At 43.5% G+C, this 20,152-nt stretch overlaps 1 protein-coding gene across 4 annotated transcripts in view; it reads left to right on the top strand.

The window, feature by feature from the left end:
- The window catches only part of ULK4 (unc-51 like kinase 4), an 86,541-nt gene extending 67,498 nt beyond the window's left edge, over nt 1-19,043 (top strand). For 2 of the 4 annotated variants that reach the window (XM_076071312.1, XM_076071311.1), the window contains exons 33-37: nt 2,456-2,561; nt 2,695-2,855; nt 4,042-4,140; nt 7,056-7,244; nt 8,822-10,979. In XM_076071312.1, the coding sequence (XP_075927427.1) occupies nt 2,456-2,561; nt 2,695-2,855; nt 4,042-4,140; nt 7,056-7,244; nt 8,822-9,145 (879 nt within the window). In that variant the 3' untranslated portion in view covers nt 9,146-10,979. Of the gene's footprint in view, nt 1-2,455; nt 2,562-2,694; nt 2,856-4,041; nt 4,141-7,055; nt 7,245-8,821; nt 10,980-15,646; nt 15,736-16,888 lie in introns of those variants that run through there. The other 2 variants (XM_032959493.2, XM_076071316.1) reach the window with 2 other exon arrangements.
- The last annotated feature ends 1,109 nt before the right edge of the window (nt 19,044-20,152 follow it).

Genomic DNA, 20,152 nt, shown 5'->3' with positions numbered 1-20,152 from the left:
ACAAAAGAGCTCTCCAAGGATGTCAGGGACAAGAGTGTAGACCTACACAAGGCTGGAATGGGCTACAAGGCCATTGCCAAGCAGCTTGGTGAGAAGGTGACAACAGTTGGTGCGATTATTCGCAAATGGAAGAAACACGAAAGAACTGTCAATCTCCCTCGGTCTGGGTCTCCATGCAAGATCTCACCTCGTGGAGTTACAATGATCATGAGAACGGTGAGGAATCAGCCCCGAACTACACGGGAGGATCTTGTCAATGATCTCAAGGCAGCTGGGACCATAGTCACCAAGAAAACAATTGGTAACAGACTACACCGTGAAGGACTGAAATCCTGCAGCGCCCGCAAGGTCCCCCTGCTCAAGAAAGCACATACATGCCCGTCTGAAGTTTGCCACTGAACATCTGAATGATTCAGAGGACAACTTGCTGAAAGTGTTGTGGTCAGATGAGACCAAAATGAAGCTTTGACATCAACTCAACTCGCCGTGTTTGGAGGAGGAGGAATGCTGCCTATGACCCCAAGAACACCATCCCCACCGTCAAACATGGAGGTGGAAACATTATGCTTTGGGGGTGTTTTTCTGCTAAGGGGACAGGACAACTTCACCGCATCAAAAGGACGATGGACGGAGCCATGTACCGTCAAATCTTGGGTGAGAACCTCCTTCCCTCAGCCAGGGCATTGAAAATGGGTCGTAGATGGGTATTCCAGCATGACAATGACCCAAAATACACGGCCAAGGCAACAAAGCAATGGCTCAAGAAGAAGCACATTAAGGTTCTGGAGTGGCCTAGCCAGTCTCCAGACCTTAATCCCATAGAAAATCTGTGGAGGGAGCTGAAGGTTCGAGTTGCCAAACGTCAGCCTCGAAACCTTAATGACTTGGAGAAGGTCTGCAAAGAGGAGTGGGACAAAATCCCTCCTGAGATGTGTGCAAACCTGTTGGCCAACTACAAGAAACGTCTGACCTCTGTGATTGCCAACAAGGGTTTTGCCACCAAGTCATGTTTTGTAGAGGGGTCAAATACTTATTTCCCTCATTAAAATGCAAATCAATTCATAACATTTTTGACATGCGTTTTTCTGGATTTTGTTGTTGCTATTCTGTCTGTCACTGTTCAAATAAACCTACCATTAAAATTATTGACTGATCATTTCTTTGTCAGTGGGCAAACGTACAAAATCAGCAGGGGATCAAATACTTTTTTCCCTCACTGTAGCTCATCTGCACTTATGCGAGCCCAGCTATTGCAGCTGTCTGCTGTGAGCAGATAAGTACCTTGCTTGCCGTTCAGAATTCATGAAGCAGGGATTGTCTCAGGACCCCTGCTGTGTTGATCCATCCGCAGTTCTGCCTATTAATGCATTTAGAGCTATGTTTATGCAGTCCACAGCAGAAAATTGGCCCTGCTGAATGGCGATAAGTAGCTATAAAAAAACATGTTAACGCAGAGCGTGGAATTTTGTTTTGTTTTTAAATTAGATATTTTTTCGCACATTTTAAATTACGAGTTTCAAGTACTGCCACAAATTGCGCGTTCCCCGATTATGGCCATCCCTAATCTGCAGGTAATGTGGTAGCGTGGGTTACACTATTGTCAAGGCATTGAGGAATTTTAAGCACCAATGGATACAGCCAACGTTTATTTTTGTGTGCACAGTTAAACTTCCAATCCCGTGAAGTATATTTGAAACAAAAGTTCATTCAATTTAATTAAATGCCCCTGCTCTACAGATACACAGTCTGCATTATCTCTGTGGAATGTGAATTGGACCTTAAACAGGTGTTTGGAATTGAAGATTTTCTGCTGTGTCAGTCATTATTATTCACTGTTCAGTAATTATTCACTTTTTAGCATTTTCCTTGGTACGAAATGTCCTCTTGTCATACATTAATTATATTTTTACATCATCATCGCACACTTTGAGGTTCTGGCGATGCTAATAAGGTGTAATGTATTCCACACATTGATCAGAGTTAACGTAATGTTAAACACGTGGAGAGAAGGTGGATGTTCAACCGTGTACTAAGCAAAATGATAATTAGCCGTTTAAAAATATGCAGGTCATGAACAATAACATATTTGCTACCAGAGTAAACATTTCCTTTGCAAAAATGGGAACGTGTTTCTCATTTAAGTTATCACCTAAATGCGTTTCATACAACCTTTAATTCAGCGTTTTCATCTACATATGAAAATGACTACTGAGACCATAATCTTACTATATGAAAGAACCTGGTTTAATCACATATTGGTGAGACCTGCATTTGAACACAGGAACTCAGCATCGGTGATGGCTCATGCGTATTTTGAGCCAGTTGAGTCACCTGGTCACCTCCCCTTCTCTTGTATCCCCTCTTCATGTCGTGTCAAAGCATCTTCATCTGTACCGTTTGCTTCTTCAACATCATTAAACACGCAGTTGACTTTTGTCATTGCTCACTGCTGCAGGAGCACCAGGAGAGCATGCTGGGAAGCAGCATGTACAACGTGGTGTGCTTATTGGGCAATCTGGTTGCCAATAAGGACACCAACATGACCGCACTCTATCAGCAAGGTAGGCTAAAACTGCACACCAGATTGTTACTGCTCTTAACCACAGATTTCGTCGGTCCCACTGAGCCACCACCTGCCGCGCTTCACCACCCGCAGCCTGCCGATGGCTTTGCCGTAACCGCCCCCACCGTCAGGCCTGGTGGAGCGCTTGGTGCCTGCGTGCATGGACGCCGGTGTGCTGGTACTGGAGGGGGAGAGCACCAGCAGGCCGGCCTCTCCGCTGCTGTTTGTACTGCTGGAGATGCTGCAAGAGCTGCTGAGACGCACGGCGGATATGGTGCGGCGTGCGCTGCAGGTGCCAGCCCCCTCCCCATTGCTCAAGCACCACCGGTGCACTCTCCGCAACAAGAGCCCCGTGCTCAATCAGCAGTCATGGTGCACTCGAGGCATTTGATGTCAGTCAGGCTTGAGGAATTATTTAAATGCAAGCAGTAATAAGCCTAATGGGAATGATGTGTATGTGTGTGCTTAAGTGTGTGTAGCGGTTAGCGCGCTGCGCTATGAACCTGGCGACCCGGGTTCGATTCCCGCTCACGGCCAACACCAGTGACGATTATCTGAACCGGTCCCGGGCCTCCCCTAGGTCGACTCAGCCTCAAATGAGTACCTGGTGCGGTGTGTAAACATTGCCACTAGGGAGACAAAGGCGGTCGGGCGTGGTGCTGGCCACCCACCCCCTCGTGTACCGTTCCGGCCTTCATAGGTGCTCGCTAACAGCACTTGCCCCTACAGTCTGTTAAGGCTATATGGGGGATGTTTGGATCTTTGTGTGTGTAGTACAGTAGTTAGCAGACTAACGCTTTGCATCCGGTGACCAACACCTGTGACGATTGTCTGAACCGGTCCTGGGCCTCCCCAAGAACAATTCATCATGAAATGAGTACCTGGTGTGGTGTGTAATCATCGCCACAAGGGAGGCAAAGGTGGCTGGATGTGTTGCTGGCCACCCACCCCCTCGTGTGCCATGCCGACCTTCATAGGTGCTCACTAACAGCCTTTGCCTCAACAATCTGTTAAGGCTACACAGGGGATCTTTGTCTATGTTGTGCTGGCCACCTACTCCCTCTTTTGGCATGCCAGCCTTCGTAGGCATTCAGAAGCACCACTCTCCCCTATGATCTATAGGGCTGAATGGGAGATCATTGTATTTGGTGTTAATGGGCAAAATTTGTGTAGTGGTTTTCGCTGCACTGTGATCATGATGGCCTGTGTGTAATTCCTGGGCATGTACAACATTAGTGGCAAGGTTTCTCCTGTAGTTTGGTTGAGCCTTAACATTAATACCTGGTGTATTGCCTAAAATATTAGCAAAGATGGCTAGGCATCCATTCTTGTAGTCACACCAACCTCGCATACGCTGTTGCTGCTTTAATCGGGACTCACCAAGAACACTTGTCCCAGCAGTCTGTTGCAGGCTTAGCAGGTTATTTATGTTGCTATGTGTGTGTGTAAATCTACGTGTGTGTCACGTGTCTCCACAGCAACAGAAGTTGGGGGATTCACGCAGCACGCAGGTTGCGGAGGACATGCTACTTGTGAACAAGCCATTCACTCAGCTGACCTGCACCTTCATACAGCTGGTGTGTGCAGCGCCTCCTTCAAGCACGCTCTACATTTCATAACAATAAGCCGGCTTGCATTGTATATGCACTGCATCGCAGTGCAGCACGCACCAATATTATTGAATCATTGATGTCCTCAAATCAGGTGACAGTCGAGCGAAATTCATTACTTGTCTCTGTTTTCATTAGAGAGCCAAATGACCTTAGTTATGTAAGAAAAGTTTTTTTTTTCAATCTTTTGTCAGGTCATTTTGTAATTTTTGGCCAAGACAACAACATACAGTGGCCTACTTTTGCAAAGTTTGATGCGGTAGAGTCTGATGTAACAGGGCATTTAACATCCACTTCACAGAATACTGCAATTTGGTAATTAACTGCAGACATTTTTTAATGGCAAAATTTCCATTTGGCATAGTCAATTGACGAATGTATTGGTTTTCTTTTCATTTGGCGTAGGCAATCTCATGCAGCACGCTGCACATAAATGTACTATGTTTTAAATACACTGCATATGGTACATAGTGGAGCACAGCATGACTGTCATCATTAGTTGCTTGCCCCTGGCTGGAGCATAGCGGTCCCCATGAGATGCTGCCCCGCGAGCCTATCCTGAGCACGCTGCCACTGTTGAGAGCAGTCCATGACCTCAACATTCCGTGTCCACGTCAACAGCATGACACTGTCATTGTAAGGCACAAACTATAGCATACACCAAACCCTCGCCCATCGCAGGGGTTACGTTCTTGAAAATAGCCGCAATCGGCAAATCCACGATCTGCAAAATCGAAGGCAAATGGGGAATAATAGGGTTTGGTTCACGGTTCGTCATACAACACCCCCTCCTTTTGTTTTATGCTACCCTACATCAACCCAAACATGAAACCGGAAGTATTTAAATGGAAATATGATTAATATTTTGTATCTTGTTAAATATAACTTGTACACGTAAAGAATGAATAACGTGTACTGGACACGTATGCGTAAAAGTAAACCTGAAAATAAAGACGAGGTTATTGATGCAGCAAGTCTATCTAGTCATTCAACTCGCTCAGAAACATCACCTTCCTCTGATTTTGTATCACTAGATTTACTTCCACTTCATTTTCTTTAAGGGGCCATTTGCAAAGTAACCAATAAGGGCATTGATAAAGTAAGAAAAATCTTGCGGCTGAAACTTACTTCCTTAGTGGAGGCTGGAATCCACAATGGGTTTTTACAGGAGACAAGACAGCTTGTGTGTTCTTCCGCGGCAGCATCAGAGCGAGCAGTGTAGTTACAGTGCATACAGGTCGAGCCACAGGGGCGCGATTGGCCAACTGTACTTCGATAACTTTTGCGCGAATAGTCAAATTCGTAATGGACAAGGTTTTGATGTACAATATGTAATTAAATAAGCACACTGCACAATACCATACTTTGCCCCATAACAATGCACAACTTGCATTGCTATGCATTGCATAGCAGTACATTTCATTCATAACTCTAAACTGCATAATATTGCATGAATATTGAAATATATTGTAGAGCACTCTATTTTTTACTTGTAGCTTTGTGCTATTCACAACACACTGCGCAATTACACCATTGAATATGGTGCATCATACCCATCTCACGTAACTGCATACTGCAAAGATATTCCATTTTATTGACAAACTATGCGTTGGACCTCATGTAAACAATGTATCACTAATCAGAACATGCTGTTGTGAATAATAGGCAGGACCATAATCAATTGATAGAAGCAAGATTCCCTGCATATTTAGTACTTAAATAATGAAAGCAGCTTATTCTAACGAGTATCCTGCCATTCACACACTATTAATCTCCTGCTGGCATTGTGCTTCTGACCACTTGCAGTATTACCATATTTTTCCCGAAATCTATTGCATTATTCCACTGTGGGCTTACCTCCATACTGATATGAATCGCCTGCAAAAACTTTCATGGCCATGTTACTATTAGACTAGACGAGGTTAAAATACCAGTTTCCAGCAGTGAGTTTCATGGTTGTGAATCTAACCTCACTAACCACTATACTACCATGCACAACACATCAGTAGTTCACTCACTGTAATGTGATTCTGGTGACTTTTAATTTAATGCCCAGCTGTTAACAACCACAAATTTAATCCAGGTCATGGTGATTATAAGTGCAGTGCACTTCAGATGGTAGTTTGGCCTTATTCTTCCCAACAGTGATGTTGAAACATCATACTGAGTCAACTTAACTCAGAGTGAATTAGAACAGGTTATGCATAGCCAGGAAATTTACCGAGGTCACAGGGGGTCCTAATTTCAGCTTGTGAACCACTGTGCCTCCACTTTACAACAAAGACAAAGATCCCCTGTATAGCCTTACAAGAGACTGTTGGGGCAAGTGCTGTTAGCGAGCACCTATGAAAGCTGCCACAGCACACGAGGGGGTAGGTGGCCAGCACCACGCCCGGCTGCCTTTGTCTCTCTAGCAGCGATGGTTACACACTGCACTCGGTACTCATTTGAGGCTGAGTCGACCTAGGAGAAGCCCAGGACCGATTCAGATAATCGTCACTGGTGTTGGCCATGAGCGGGAATCGAACTGGTGTGGCCAGTTTCGTAGTGCAGCGCGCTAACTGTTGCACTACCACTCTCCACAAATACACAACAATCGCCATTCGTCAAAGTGGTGGTGATGTCACCATGGCGCTTGTCTCAGGCTATTTGCACTTTAAGGCCACGTGAAGTGTCAAACCTACTAAAATGACTGGCAGATGCACCACCTGTACCCCCTACTGAGTCGACCTAGGGGAGGCTTAGGACCGATTCCGATAATCGCCACTGGTGTTGTCCATGAGCGGGGCGCAGCGCGTTAACTGCCAAACTACCGCACCCCACTTTAGAGACACATACAAAAACAAAAACTACATGCTTCCACCCCTGTTTGTCTTTGCCAGCTGTGCGTGGAGGAGAGTGAGGTGGGGGAGCGCGCTCTGAGCTGCCTGTCGCTGGTAGTGCAGCTGTACGGTGCGGAGGATGCCGACTGCACGGGTCCCGAGAGCGCCGCACACCTCGCCACCGCTCTGCAAGCCACCGCTCCACACCCCAAACAGCAGAAGCTGCTCCTGCGCATCATCAAGAGGCTGGTGAGTGGCAGAGTATGCTGCAGGGCCCAGCAGCCTAAGTTATGTCGAAGCTAGGCTGTAGCACCAGGAGCTTAAAGCTGACCCACAATCTTTTACCATACAGAAAAGCAACCAAGAGGTGGTTCATCGTACTTGCAATGGCCATGTGAAAGCGATTGAGCAAGCTCGGCTGAGATCAAAGGCCTGAATTCAGGTTTCAACCACCCACGATTTAACTGGTTTCTCATGTGAAGTGAGTTGATGGCCTCAGCTGTAGCAACCAATGGGAGTAGTGTATCCACTGATCTAATGTACCATGATAAAAAAATATATGGTTACATTTTTGTTGTTGGTTGACACACACACAAAAAAAACACGTGCTTTATAGCAGCGATGGGCAACCTAGACGAGTTCATGAGCCACCTGAGCGGCCCTCCTTCACCTCAGTAGGCTGCAAGCTTGATACCGTGTTTGTGCGCTAATCATGACCCCACGCATCACCATGGACAACGCTTAGACCAGGCCACCAGGAGGGGCTCCATGGACCGTATGTAGCCTGCAGGCCGTAGGTTGTCCACCATTGCTTCATAAGGGTGCAAAGAAGCGCCGTATAGCACCTGGCGAGAAAGGTGGAAGTGACTGCATAAGCAGTTGTCGCTTGTGTGTTGCGATCTTCTGAGGCACTTGACAAGATGTGACCATTTGCTGTTTGTGCAATTTTTTTTTTAATGAAATACTGTATAGAGATCAGGAATAAAAAAAAAAAGAGCTGCGATTGTTTTATGGGTGTCAACGTTAACTAGTACCTATGTTTAGTATATCTACACGTAGGGCATTGCATTGTCTTTGTATTTTATTGTTTCACCAGAGTACAGCATTTATGGTGGTGACAAAACATGTGTTGGTGTCTTAGTACATGTGTTTATTAATTTACATCTGTATGAATTCAAGTTTATCCTGGAAGTCTTGTAACAGAGACATTACTTTTTTTATGAGTGTCCTGTTACCAAATACGTAAAGCAGTTTAAGTGAAATGTTTCCTTTCTCTACAATGATTGGTTCTTCAAACGTGAGGAAAAACATTTTAATTGTTTTACAATACCAACCAGGAGGGTACGTGATATGTAGATGCTAGATTTTATACTAATTATGGTCAAATAAAATATACCAAGAGCATTTCATACATATTAAGATACAAAATGAATTTCAAAAGCATTGAAAATGTTGCAATTCTTGTTGCGATTTTAAATCTTGGTTAGAAGTTCATTAAACCCATTATTTCCCTTGTATAGATACAATTAGGACCACTTTGAATGAATCACAAAGGGTTTTCTATGGGGAGAACGGTTTGCACCATTTAAATGTTTAATTTACACCACTGTCTGAGTGCTGCCAACAAAGATGAACACCGGCTACTTAAAACATTCACTTTGTTTGTTACTTTGACTATTTGTAAAGGACAAATTGACCGTTTTGGTAGCTTTTTTGCATGTTTACATATATGAATTGCTTAAAATGTTAACACATCCCACTTAGGAGTAAGATGTTGTATGAAAAAAAAATACCAAAGAAAGTCTTCATTCCTTCCCCTCCCCAAGCACCTCGTGGAGTGGATGGGGTCACTACCAGGGACGTGCGGGCAGGGGAGGCAGGGGAGGCAGAGCCTCACCTGTCATACTCCAATGAAAATAGCTGTTACGGAAAGTAAAAAAAAGAATAATCAAATAAATATTAAGATTTTTCCACTGATCTGTTATAAATGTCATTTCTCTACGATTCCAAGAAATGTTTATAGTCAAAATCGCCAAATGTGCAGAGCTCCGCTGCAAATACAGGGAGAGACGAGAGGTGAGGCAGCGACGAGCTCAGCCTCCCCTCTGATTGCGCAACCCCTCAGTAACTGGATGGAGCGCGGGCAATAAGCGCGTGCCTGTTACTATCTCAGTGTGTCACCAATGTAATGTTTGTAGACCCCTTCATTTCATGTCCTCGCCTTCCATACTCCAGGTAACTTATTTCACGTATGTGTATACAGATATTTAGGCTCGCTGGTCTCGTCATGAAACTGCAATGAAAAAGCACCAGGGGAGGCAGCTATCACATCTGCCTCACTGAGGGGGACGTGTCTAACACGCCCCCCTCAGTGAGGCCACGCCCCCCTCAGTGAGGCCACGCCCCCCTCAGTGCGTGAATCTGGCTCTGACACTAGCCAGTGCCTCCCCAGCCATTGACCTCACCACACGTCACTGGTCGCTACATGTGATAAATAGCCATCACCTGCTGCTATTGCCTCTGCACACCCTTTCTTTTTAGAAAACAGCTTACAACGGTATGGCAGCATGTTTTTGAAATGTGTTTCTTTTGGTGCGAACATAATTCGTGACCCAACATTTTCTTTGCACAATGCAATTGAAGAAGGGAGTTTGTTTCTAGCCATGGTGGTCCTTTAAGTGTGTTAAGTGTGCGAGGCTCTGTGTGTGTGGGCGGAGCGGTAGTGTAGTGGTTAGCACTACGATTCCAGCTCACCGTCAACAGCAGTGACTTATCTGAACGGGTCCTGGGCGGTGTGTAAACATCGCCACTAGGGAGACAAAGGCGGTTGGGCATGGTGCTGGCCACCTACTCCCTCATGTGCCATGCCAGCCTTCATAAGTGCATGCTAACAGCACTTGCCCTTACAGTTTGTTAAGGCTATACGGGGGATCTTTGTGTTTGTGTGGGGAAGAATAGGAGAGGGAGCAACTGTGTAGTTATAGCAAAATCTGCTAATATCTCTTCATACTTGCTTAAATTTTCGTCCGTGAACAACATGAGAGACAACTTATGTCTGCACCTGGAATGATTACACCTGAAACAAGTACCTGGTGCAGTGTGGTCAGCATCAGCAATTCTGAGACCAAGTTAGCCGAGCATGCATGGTTCTGGCCACACAGTCACCTCTTTGTGCCAAGATCGCCATGCCAAGTGCCAACTAACAGCACATTCCCTGCCAGCCCATTTGGCGAAATGGGTGATATTTTGCAGTGTGGCAACACAATATTCTTAACATTTCGGATTGTATGTAGCACTGCTTGGGGATTGTATGTGTAATGTTATGAACGAACCTGGCATGATACTGCCTCCACATCAGCCTCATTGTCTGTGAATGTAGACCCAAACAGAGCAACGGGGCCAATATACAAACATGTGTTCTGTCCACCATTATAAGGGAAGTCAGTCGTCATTGTTTTATGGAGACTGGTCTTTGCCAATGGAATTTGGAATTGTTCTCCACATCTCAGGGCTGCCAGTGGAGAAGAACATTGTCTGAATCTTGTTTGAGTGTGGAGCTACAGTGAGGGAAAAAAGTATTTGATCCTCTGCTGATTTTGTACGTTTGCCCACTGACAAAGAAATGGTCAGTCTATAATTTTAATGGTAGGTTTATTTGAACAGTGAGAGACAGAATAACAACAACAAAATCCAGAAAAACGCATGTCAAAAATGTTATAAATTGATTTGCATTTTAATGAGGGAAATAAGTATTTGACCCCTCTGCAAAACATGACTTAGTACTTGGTGGCAAAACCCTTGTTGGCAATCACAGAGGTCAGACGTTTCTTGTAGTTGGCCACCAGGTTTGCACACATCTCAGGAGGGATTTTGTCCCACTCCTCTGCAGATTTTCTCCAAGTCGTTAAGGTTTCGAGGCTGACGTTTGGCAACTCGATCCTTCAGCTACCTCCACAGATTTTATATGGGATTAAGGTCTGTAGACTGGCTAGGCCACTCCAGGACCTTAATGTGCTTCTTCTTGAGCCACTCCTTTGTTGCCTTGGCCGTGTGTTTTGGGTCATTGTCATGCTGGAATACCCATCCACGACCCATTTTCAATGCCCTGGCTGAGGGAAGGAGGTTCTCACCCAAGATTTGACGGTACATGGCCCCGTCCATCGTCCCTTTGATGCGGTGAAGTTGTCCTGTCCCCTTAGCAGAAAAACACCTCCAAAGCATAATGTTTCCACCTCCATGTTTAATGGTGGGGATGATGTTCTTGGGGTCATAGGCAGCATTCCTCCTCCAAACACGGCGAGTTGAGTTGATGCCAAAGAGCTTAATTTTGGTCTCATCTGACCAAAACACTTTCACCCAGTTGTCCTCTGAATCATTCAGATGTTCATTGGCAAACTTCAGACGGGCATGTATATGTGCTTTCTTGAGCAGGGGGACCTTGCGGGTGCTGCAGGATTTCAGTCCTTCACGGCATAGTGTGTTACCAATTGTTTTATTGGTGACTATGGTCCCAGCTGCCTGGAGATCACTGACACGATCCTCCCGTGTAGTTCTGGGCTGATTCCTCACCGTTCTCATGATCATTGCAACTCCACGAGGTGAGATCTTGCATGGAGCCCCAGGCCGAGGGAGAGACAGTTCTTTTGTGTTTCTTCCATTTGCGAAAAATCGCACCAACTGTTGTCACCTTCTCACCAAGCTGCTTGGCAATGGTCTTGTAGCCCATTTCAGCCTTGTGTATGTCTACAATCTTGTCCCTGACATCCTTGGACAACTCTTTGGTCTTGGCCATGGTGGAGAGTTTGGAATCTGATTGATTGATTGCTTCTGTGGACAGGTGTCTTTTATACAGGTAACACGCTGAGATTAGGAGCACTTTCTTTAAAAGTGTGCTCCTAATCTCAGCTCGTTACCTGTATAAAAGACACCTGGGAGCCAGCAATCTTTCTGATTGAGAGGGAGTCAAATACTTATTTCCCTCATTAAAATGGAAATCAATTTATAACATTTTTGACATGCGTTTTTCTGGATTTTTTTGTTATTCTATCTCTCACTGTTCAAATAAACCTACCATTAAAATACTACACTAATCATTTCTTTGTCAGTGGGCAAACATACAAAATCAGTGGGGGATCAAATACTTTTTTTCCCTCACTGTATGTTACGTAACTTATTTCGCATCGTACATAGCCAACCATGCTAATCAGAGGTTATATGCTCTATAAAGCTCATGAGCGTTGGACTGCATTCGTGTTTCGAACACAAGCGTGAGATGTGCAGGTGTGCTTATATTTGATTGCACCAGTGTTGGAATTCTTAACATTCCAAGACTTTACGAGGAGCACCTCTCTTACCCAGCCAACATTCACTCCTTTAGCTCGATGATGGTGCCAAGCATGTCATGTACTGTGTGCATGGCATTTTGTTAGGGTAGGGAAGTAGGAAAAGGTCAGGTATTATTTGTAATATTCCGAAATTAGGCAGGACCCCTCCCGCCCCCCGGGAAGCTGCCTGCTAATTATGGGGTGAGCAGCAGACAGCCACATGTTGGCACAGCTCCTGCGTATGTTCTTTGGCATTCATGTTTATGCACACACATGTATCTGTGTACAAGCATGTGAATTCACTTTTGAGCACGTGACTGTGTACGTGCAAGCACATGTGGCTACTTATTTGCGTGAATGCACATGTTCAGGCAGTCCTGTGGTGTGTAGCGGTCCTTTTGAAGGGAATTTACACAGCATAATTTTTAGGTATATATAATAACATTGTGTTCCCGGGGGTGGGTTAGTGGCTGGAACTTCTGCACATCAGGAAAAGTTTAGCAGCCACACAATGGGAGACACAGCTGTAGTATAAACACAGGCCCCTAGTCTACGTTACATTTTGGCACCAAGATTTAATTTAATTTTGTGCTTCTTTGAAACTTTGTTTGACTTCATAATGTATATATTGGTAAGGCCACATAATTGATAATGAAATATCTCATCTACTCTGCAAATGAATCCCAGGGTAACAAAAAAGTATCCAACTCAGTTTGCCTACCGAAACGAGCAGTGGGTGGCACCCATTTCTCTTGGCCAGTGGTAGAAATTATATAAACATCCATATAAGAAATATAATTATAGTATGCAGATTATACTAAACTAGCTAAACTAATTTTAGTTTAGCAGGTATGGCCCACTAGCTATGTAGCTCTTTTAAAAAGCGACCTGGCCACAAATAATAGCTCAAGGAAGTGGCTTATCGTGTGGAAATGTATAGCAGCCAAATACTCCCAACGCATATTGATTCTAAATGTGGAGGGAAAAGTCCATGTGACTACAGGGACAACATGCAAACTCCAAATATACATGCATCAGGGTTGGGATCGAACCCACGACCTCCTGTATACCAGACGAGGTAGTTAACATCTCGCCACCATGGCGCCCCAAAAAACTGAAACATATAAATTCAGTAGTGACTGGTATAATAATGCATCTGGATTCTGGAGTATGTGTGTGATATATGATAACTCAATAAGGTCCAATTGCAATTATTCACTATCAATGGCATTTATAAATGAAAATGTTGTTTCGTTCCCATTGTGGCTAGTTAATTTTTGTTTAATAAAATTTGTATGTACGTAATATTTGGACTTATATAACATCTCAAAGCATCAGCATATCAAAACAATGTACAAAAAGCAGGACACGCCCATTGTAGGAAAACCGCATGCTGTCTGGCTGAGATATCATGCTTAAAATATGGATATGTTTTTGTGATGGGTGAAAACAATTCTCAGTCACTTCCCAGCTTGCAAAGGTTTGCCTGGGTTAGATTCTTGACTCTTCATCAGAATATGTTGAGTACAAATTCGAATCAGGGACATCATCCATTATCCCTCCAGACTTGATCAAATTTGTACTTTTTGTGGAATGTTGACAGTGTTTCAAGCAGAGTAATGGTACCAGCTTGGGGAGGCTTTCATCCATCAGTAGATTGAACATAGCTTTTATGATGATAGTTATTGTAGGGAACGTAGCATTTCCGCGACCGACTCCCCAATATTAATTTGATCAGGTAGACACCGACATAATCAAGTCAGAGGCTCCATGGGGAATGGTGTCACCAACATCAACATTAGCTCTCTTTGACAACAACCTGGCATTGTGCAGTTACTTTTGAAATATTCGACGAACCCATCAGTGCATGAAGCCTTAACAATTTTTTTCGAGGTGCAAATAATTAATTTACCATTTTGGAAACTAGATAAAAAAAATTGCATAAAACACCTCACGTTATTTGTTTTCCTAAATACTGGACACTTCTAAGTACCAGTCGTGAAAATTATGAAATTGCAATCATTAAAAGTTATTTGTTTGATGACTGACCTAGTGGCCAGAGAAAATATTTGTTATTGTCTCAGGGGTCATTGAAACAATGCAAACATCTCTTTGCGTCATTGCTCACTGGCAAATGTAATTAAGGATTCAGTAATTTATGATGGGTGTGTCGGCACAAACGGCTAAGAGACTTAGAAACCCAGCTGGTAATTCCAGGAATCCTCATTAAACGTTGGGCTACGTGCAACCAAGCTTGTATTTTGTGTCAAATTAACTGTAGATGCTGACAGATGGATGTTTACACACCTTGGTGAAGAAGGTAGACCAATCCATAATAATTCACAGCCCTTTTATCACTCCACTGCTGGATGACGGCCTCACTACAACATGTCGATCGTGCGGGTTACTTGACCATACTTCACTAGTCTGGTCAGTGCTGGTTAGTGAAAGGGGCCCAGTACCAGTTAAGATACCACCGTGGCCAAGAGTCAAACTCAGGTCCCCGGGTTCATAGTGCTATGTGCTAACCACTGCGCCACGGCTCCACGGCCAGATTGCATTGTCAGTTGAACTTCTTTCGTATCGTACGTAGCCAACCGTAATAATCGGAAAGACACTGAATAGCTGTCCATTTCCTGTGCTATTACTCTGGTTAAAACTGAACCTCCAGCGCTGTGTTATGGCAGATGCTAACCATCCCACAAATCGGTGTTCTATAGCCCATTGCCTGCCCCATCTAGGCCTCTAATAGATCTGTATGTACTGGCATTGAAATTCCTGATTCAAATTCAGATTTCAGCCACTTAAAAAAATATATTTGGTAACACAGAAAAGTGCTAATATAGCAGGATATTTAGAATGTATCCATACATGCCCATACAGTGCAATAACAATAACTCATTTCCATTCCTGACACACGTATTTGAGTGATGTTTTATATGTGATAGACAGTTGAGTCATTGAATTGAGTATCACTCTGTGGGAGTTCAGCAACAGTTGTCTTTTGAGTAAAATGGTTCTTGTAAAGAATTTTGACCATTGGCTCATGGGTTCTCAGAGAAGAATGCCACCCCAAAGGTTTGTTTGAGCAGGGAGATCACTTGAGTTTGTTTTGTTTAACCAGGTGAGAAGTCAAGAGACCAAGATAGCCTCGAAATTATAAAAATAAAATCAAGCACGGCAATGAACTAAAGAGAAAACAACAACAAAATAAAGAGGAAGACACTTTGATATTGGCATTGACATATCATCACCGAGTCCACGAAGAAAAACCGCAGCAAAAAGCACCAGTGTACAATCAATATATCTGCCGCTTTGTGTGAGCAGGTGACTGCCGATGAGAAGCACACCCAGAGCGTGAGGCTGCACGGCGATGTTCTCACCTCAGCGCTACAGCAGCTGGCCATCACTGCCAGGTGAGATGAAGCCAAGCTTAACATTGGCTTAACAATGGAGCCGATAATGGCTATGTCAGAGTACCAAGCCAACAGCACTGAGATTCCTGGCTCAAATCTATATTTATGCCATTTTATTTAAATAGTTTCAAATAACACACACGTGTGTTGTCTGAAACACACACGTGTGTTATCTGAAACACACACGTGTGTTATCTAGATTAGAAACAACAATAGTTGTACACGACCAATGTTGCAAATTCCATATGACGCTCCTATATGGGTATCGTAGGTGGTTATCTTGAATGTTATATTTCCACCATGAAGATGGACATCACTCCGTTTTAAGCAGGGAGACACTTTGGCTATTGACTTGTGCAGTAATGATAAGCTTTGGTTCTGCAATTGTACTTATGGCCATTAACATATTGGGAAAGAGAAATTTTCCGAGATGAAAAGTCAATTCTATTACATGTATTTCCTCGTAATACCTGCATAATTACGATTCATAGCACACAGCAAATTTGTACAGCGCAAACATGTATAAACTCATATGTATGCGTGAGTAACCATTATTACTCACTTGGGGTCATATGTTATGAAGCATCTTACAGTCATTTGTGAGTGTTAGACTTTTTGAGGAAATGTGCAAAAACAAGACGAACCAGTCTGGGTTATTCCTATAGCCAACTACTGTCTGGCTTTACGTCTGACTCAGTGGCTTTGTTTGGCCTTGTTTGGCCTTGTGCCCATCTAGCATGAGAAAAACACAATGCACGCACATTATTCACAAGTTGTACTAGTCAGGTGGCGCTGTGGTCAGAATCCTCAACTCTAGAATCAGATGTCACATGTTGAAATCTCAAGGGGTTGGCTCCGTAAATTATCCGGGTTGATACGTACCACGTTGTGGGAGGTCAAAAGTGGTTATCCTATGGAAAATACTGGGTATGGGTATGGCAATGTAAAATGTCTACAAATGTCTCAGGGCTGTCAACGGAGATGACTACCCTTAATTTGAGCAGACTAACACGGACTTTTCACGAACTCTAATTGGTTGAGAGTCCACCTTGTCTTACACTGCAGATGTAGGTGTTAACATTTTCATATTTTGCGAAAAGTCTATGGAAGATGTGCTGGATGAATGTATGTTGAACATTATGTATTTTTTCAGTTCTACTGCAGATGTGACCGTGGCATCCCTGGCTTCTGAGATTCTGCAGCACATCCTGTGAAAACGTGACTGAAGAATATACTTCTTCCATCTCAAAGTGTGCCTTATGTAAATACTTTTTTAAAGTTAAATTACTTAGTTTTGGGAGAGAAAAAATTATCTTAATAGTCAATCATGTAAGTAAATTATGTGAATACAAAGTGTCTTTGTTTTACGATGTTGCCCTGCATTGTTGCATTACATTACAAAATAAATGAGTTTGGATCCAATGATACCTCTAAATTAGTATGAAATTTGAAAATCGTTGTTTATAGACCTATTTTTGAGGAAGCCCATGAACAGCATGGATCCTGTTCACAGTACAGCAATTTTTTCTCCATTTTGAAAATAAATTGCGATATGGTCGACAAGTAAAAGCACAAAGATATCAACAAAACCCAGAGGTGGCAAAATCACTCAATGGTCTCAATGGCCATGTTCGAGAGCCAGTGGCACCACCCAAACTTAGGTTTAAAATCTCGTTTCAGATACGGGTTTCAGCTTGCTGTTATCAAATGGAAGAAGTTATATTCTTTGGTCTTTCGGTAAAGCCACGTAAAATAAGAAAAAATGTCCGTCAATGTTAAGTGTGATTGCAAGAGAGTCTTGTCTAAATTGTCCAGTTCAAACTCTTTGGTTCTTTCGGTAAAGTCACGTAGATAGAAAATTAATAGATCACGAGAACTGCTGATGTTTGCATCAGCAGTCCTCCTGCTGTTTTTCCCACCTGATGATGGTTGCTTGTGTTGCGATCGAAACGTCGTGATCTATTAATTTTCTATCTACGTGACTTTACCGAAAGAACCAAAGAGTATTAATTCCTGCAGTCACGAAAGCTTCAAATCAAGATTGTCTCGTTTAAATCGGAGCAATCTTATTCTCTCTAAATGGAGGTCAGGGCTAGGCCAGCCCTGAACAAGATCCATTTAGCATTAGAAGAAGTGACAGCAGCAGATGTCAGTGTAAAGGCGATCGGTATTACCTTAGTGACGTGGCATCTGATCGAGCGACTCGATCAGATGAGCCTTCTTGTCTCCAAGTTTGTTAAAAGATCTAATAGTCGTGGAAACTCTCCCAGTAGAGGCGGTTAAATCTTGACTTAAAGCTTTCGTGACTGCAGGAATTCATATTCTTTGGGTGTTTCGGTAAAGCCACGTAGATAGAAAAAATAATAAAAATATAACGTTTTGATCGCAATACAAGCAATCGTCATCAGGTGAAAAAAACAGCGGGAGACCTGCTGAGGCAGGATGTTATAAAGGTTTGAGATGGGTGTAGCCCAAGGGTCACAAGCGAAGTGGGCGGGGCTAGTGATGAAATTTGCATGTAAATGTAAGATCGGGTAAATCGGAGAGCCACCTCCACGACGACGAAGCTGCGGAAGTGGCCATTGTATTGTGAGAGGTTAGCATGTCAATGGAAGATCTATCTACGTGGCTTTACCGAAAGACCCAAAGAATATGAATTCCTGCAGTCACGTGAAGATGGAAGAAGTTAGTTTCAGCCCCTTGAACAATGGCTGCATAATAAAAAGCCACCATGGTTTAGTTCGTGTTATAAAAAAAATACATGCTGTTAATCAGATGACCAACATTTTAAACCGTTGGTCTGTGCGGGCCACCATTTTGCCACTGCCTTCCTGGGGCCTTCACGCTCCCTCTTCTTGGTATCGTGGGGAGCATTCTGCCATGGCATCCCCACAGACAGGACACGAAAAACAGCAGGCATCGTTTGCTTTTAAAGAGACATTACTCACCTCGCATCCCCACACCGTGCTCGGCAGCCATCCTTGGCACCAGTGGTCACCCTCACGAGCAGATGTGGCCTCGATTGAGTCAACGCTGGCTTTATTTGCCATGGTGAACAGCCCATTTTTGTGGAATGAAAGTCCAACTATACGTGTCCTGTCAATGTTGCATAATAAAAAAAAACCTTCGAGGGACAGGGCTAGAAATTAAAAACATTCAGATGACAGAGCATCAGTTGTTACATCAGCTGTGTTGTGGAGGACCCCATGGGAGTCACTATGGGCTTTGTTTTACACTTCTGAATGCCAGATGAAGTTTGTATTTGAGCCTGTTGTCCGTCGCCAAAATAAATCCAAACTTTCCCACTATTTTTTCAAGACTTCTTGATTAGATTATATGCACTGCTTACACGAGCAATATTAAATTCTGCCAGAATTTGTTGTGGCAGAGCACTTAACCGTCAGTAGGTTGCAAGTTGACATCCCATTCCAGGATTAACCCAGACCGAGATTCCTCTATAGCAGTGGTTGTTAACCTTTAGTGCAGCCTTGCACCCCTTTGGTTCTCAATCGTAAAAAACAAAGTATGTTAATACATAGGTTTAATTAAAAAAGTAGTCGTGCTTAATTTGTTGACGATTTACCTTCTAATAAAGCTGGCATGTCTCACACCCCCGGACAGGGCATCTCGCACTCCCAGGGGGGGTGTGCACCCCAGATTAAGAACCACTGCTCTTTAGCCGTAAAAATCAATGTAATTTTGTACAAACTTAACAGCAGACATCCTTTTGAGGCTAACTCCCACTATTGAAAAGATTGTAATGTAACAAGGTTTTTCGGTCAGCATACAAGGCTTCCTTAATGTTCTCATTATGTCTGACACTGTGTCAAGGTGAATTGCTGGAGCCCAATGTCTAATATTATGGAAACATGTGGATATGCCATCAACAGGTGGGCATTGCTCGTTAATAGACTATGATGATCACACAGTATCGCGAGTTTTGTCAGCTGCTCAGTTGTCAGCTGTCCTAAGACATGCAGCAGTCACTTAATGCTGTGCAACGGTGTTAAAACAGCAACAGTGACGACCAGCAAGTGTAAACATTGGTTACAGTTGGCTTCTCACCTTGGAGCAAACCAGTTCTTCCATAAGGGGCTGGGCCCAGCTTTCATTGCTGCAATTTTAGCTTTTGGCCTGAGCTCAAACCACATTAGCTTCAGATCAAGCAAGAGTCCTTATATGGCAAGGTTCGTGAAAACACACCTGGTTGCTACAGGGCTTTAACAGGGGTTAGCAGCTTCAAAGGAGCAAGTGCTGCATCTACAAATTTGCTGTCAACTTAATCCAGCCGTAAACAATTGTGGACGTGACATTGAAATCCAGGTCAATTGGTTAAACTGCCCTACATTGTTTTAATATAGTTAAACATCCAATACTCCTAACATAAGTTACACGGCACGATAGTGTATATATTTAT

This window comes from Petromyzon marinus, chromosome 2, assembly GCF_048934315.1.
Source record: "Petromyzon marinus isolate PM22_M1 ecotype Great Lakes invasive population chromosome 2, UKy_Petmar_22M1.pri1.0, whole genome shotgun sequence".
Lineage (NCBI taxonomy): Eukaryota > Metazoa > Chordata > Hyperoartia > Petromyzontiformes > Petromyzontidae > Petromyzon > Petromyzon marinus.
Note: the sequence above shows the minus strand (reverse complement) of the source record. Positions and strands in the feature narration are given on the sequence as shown.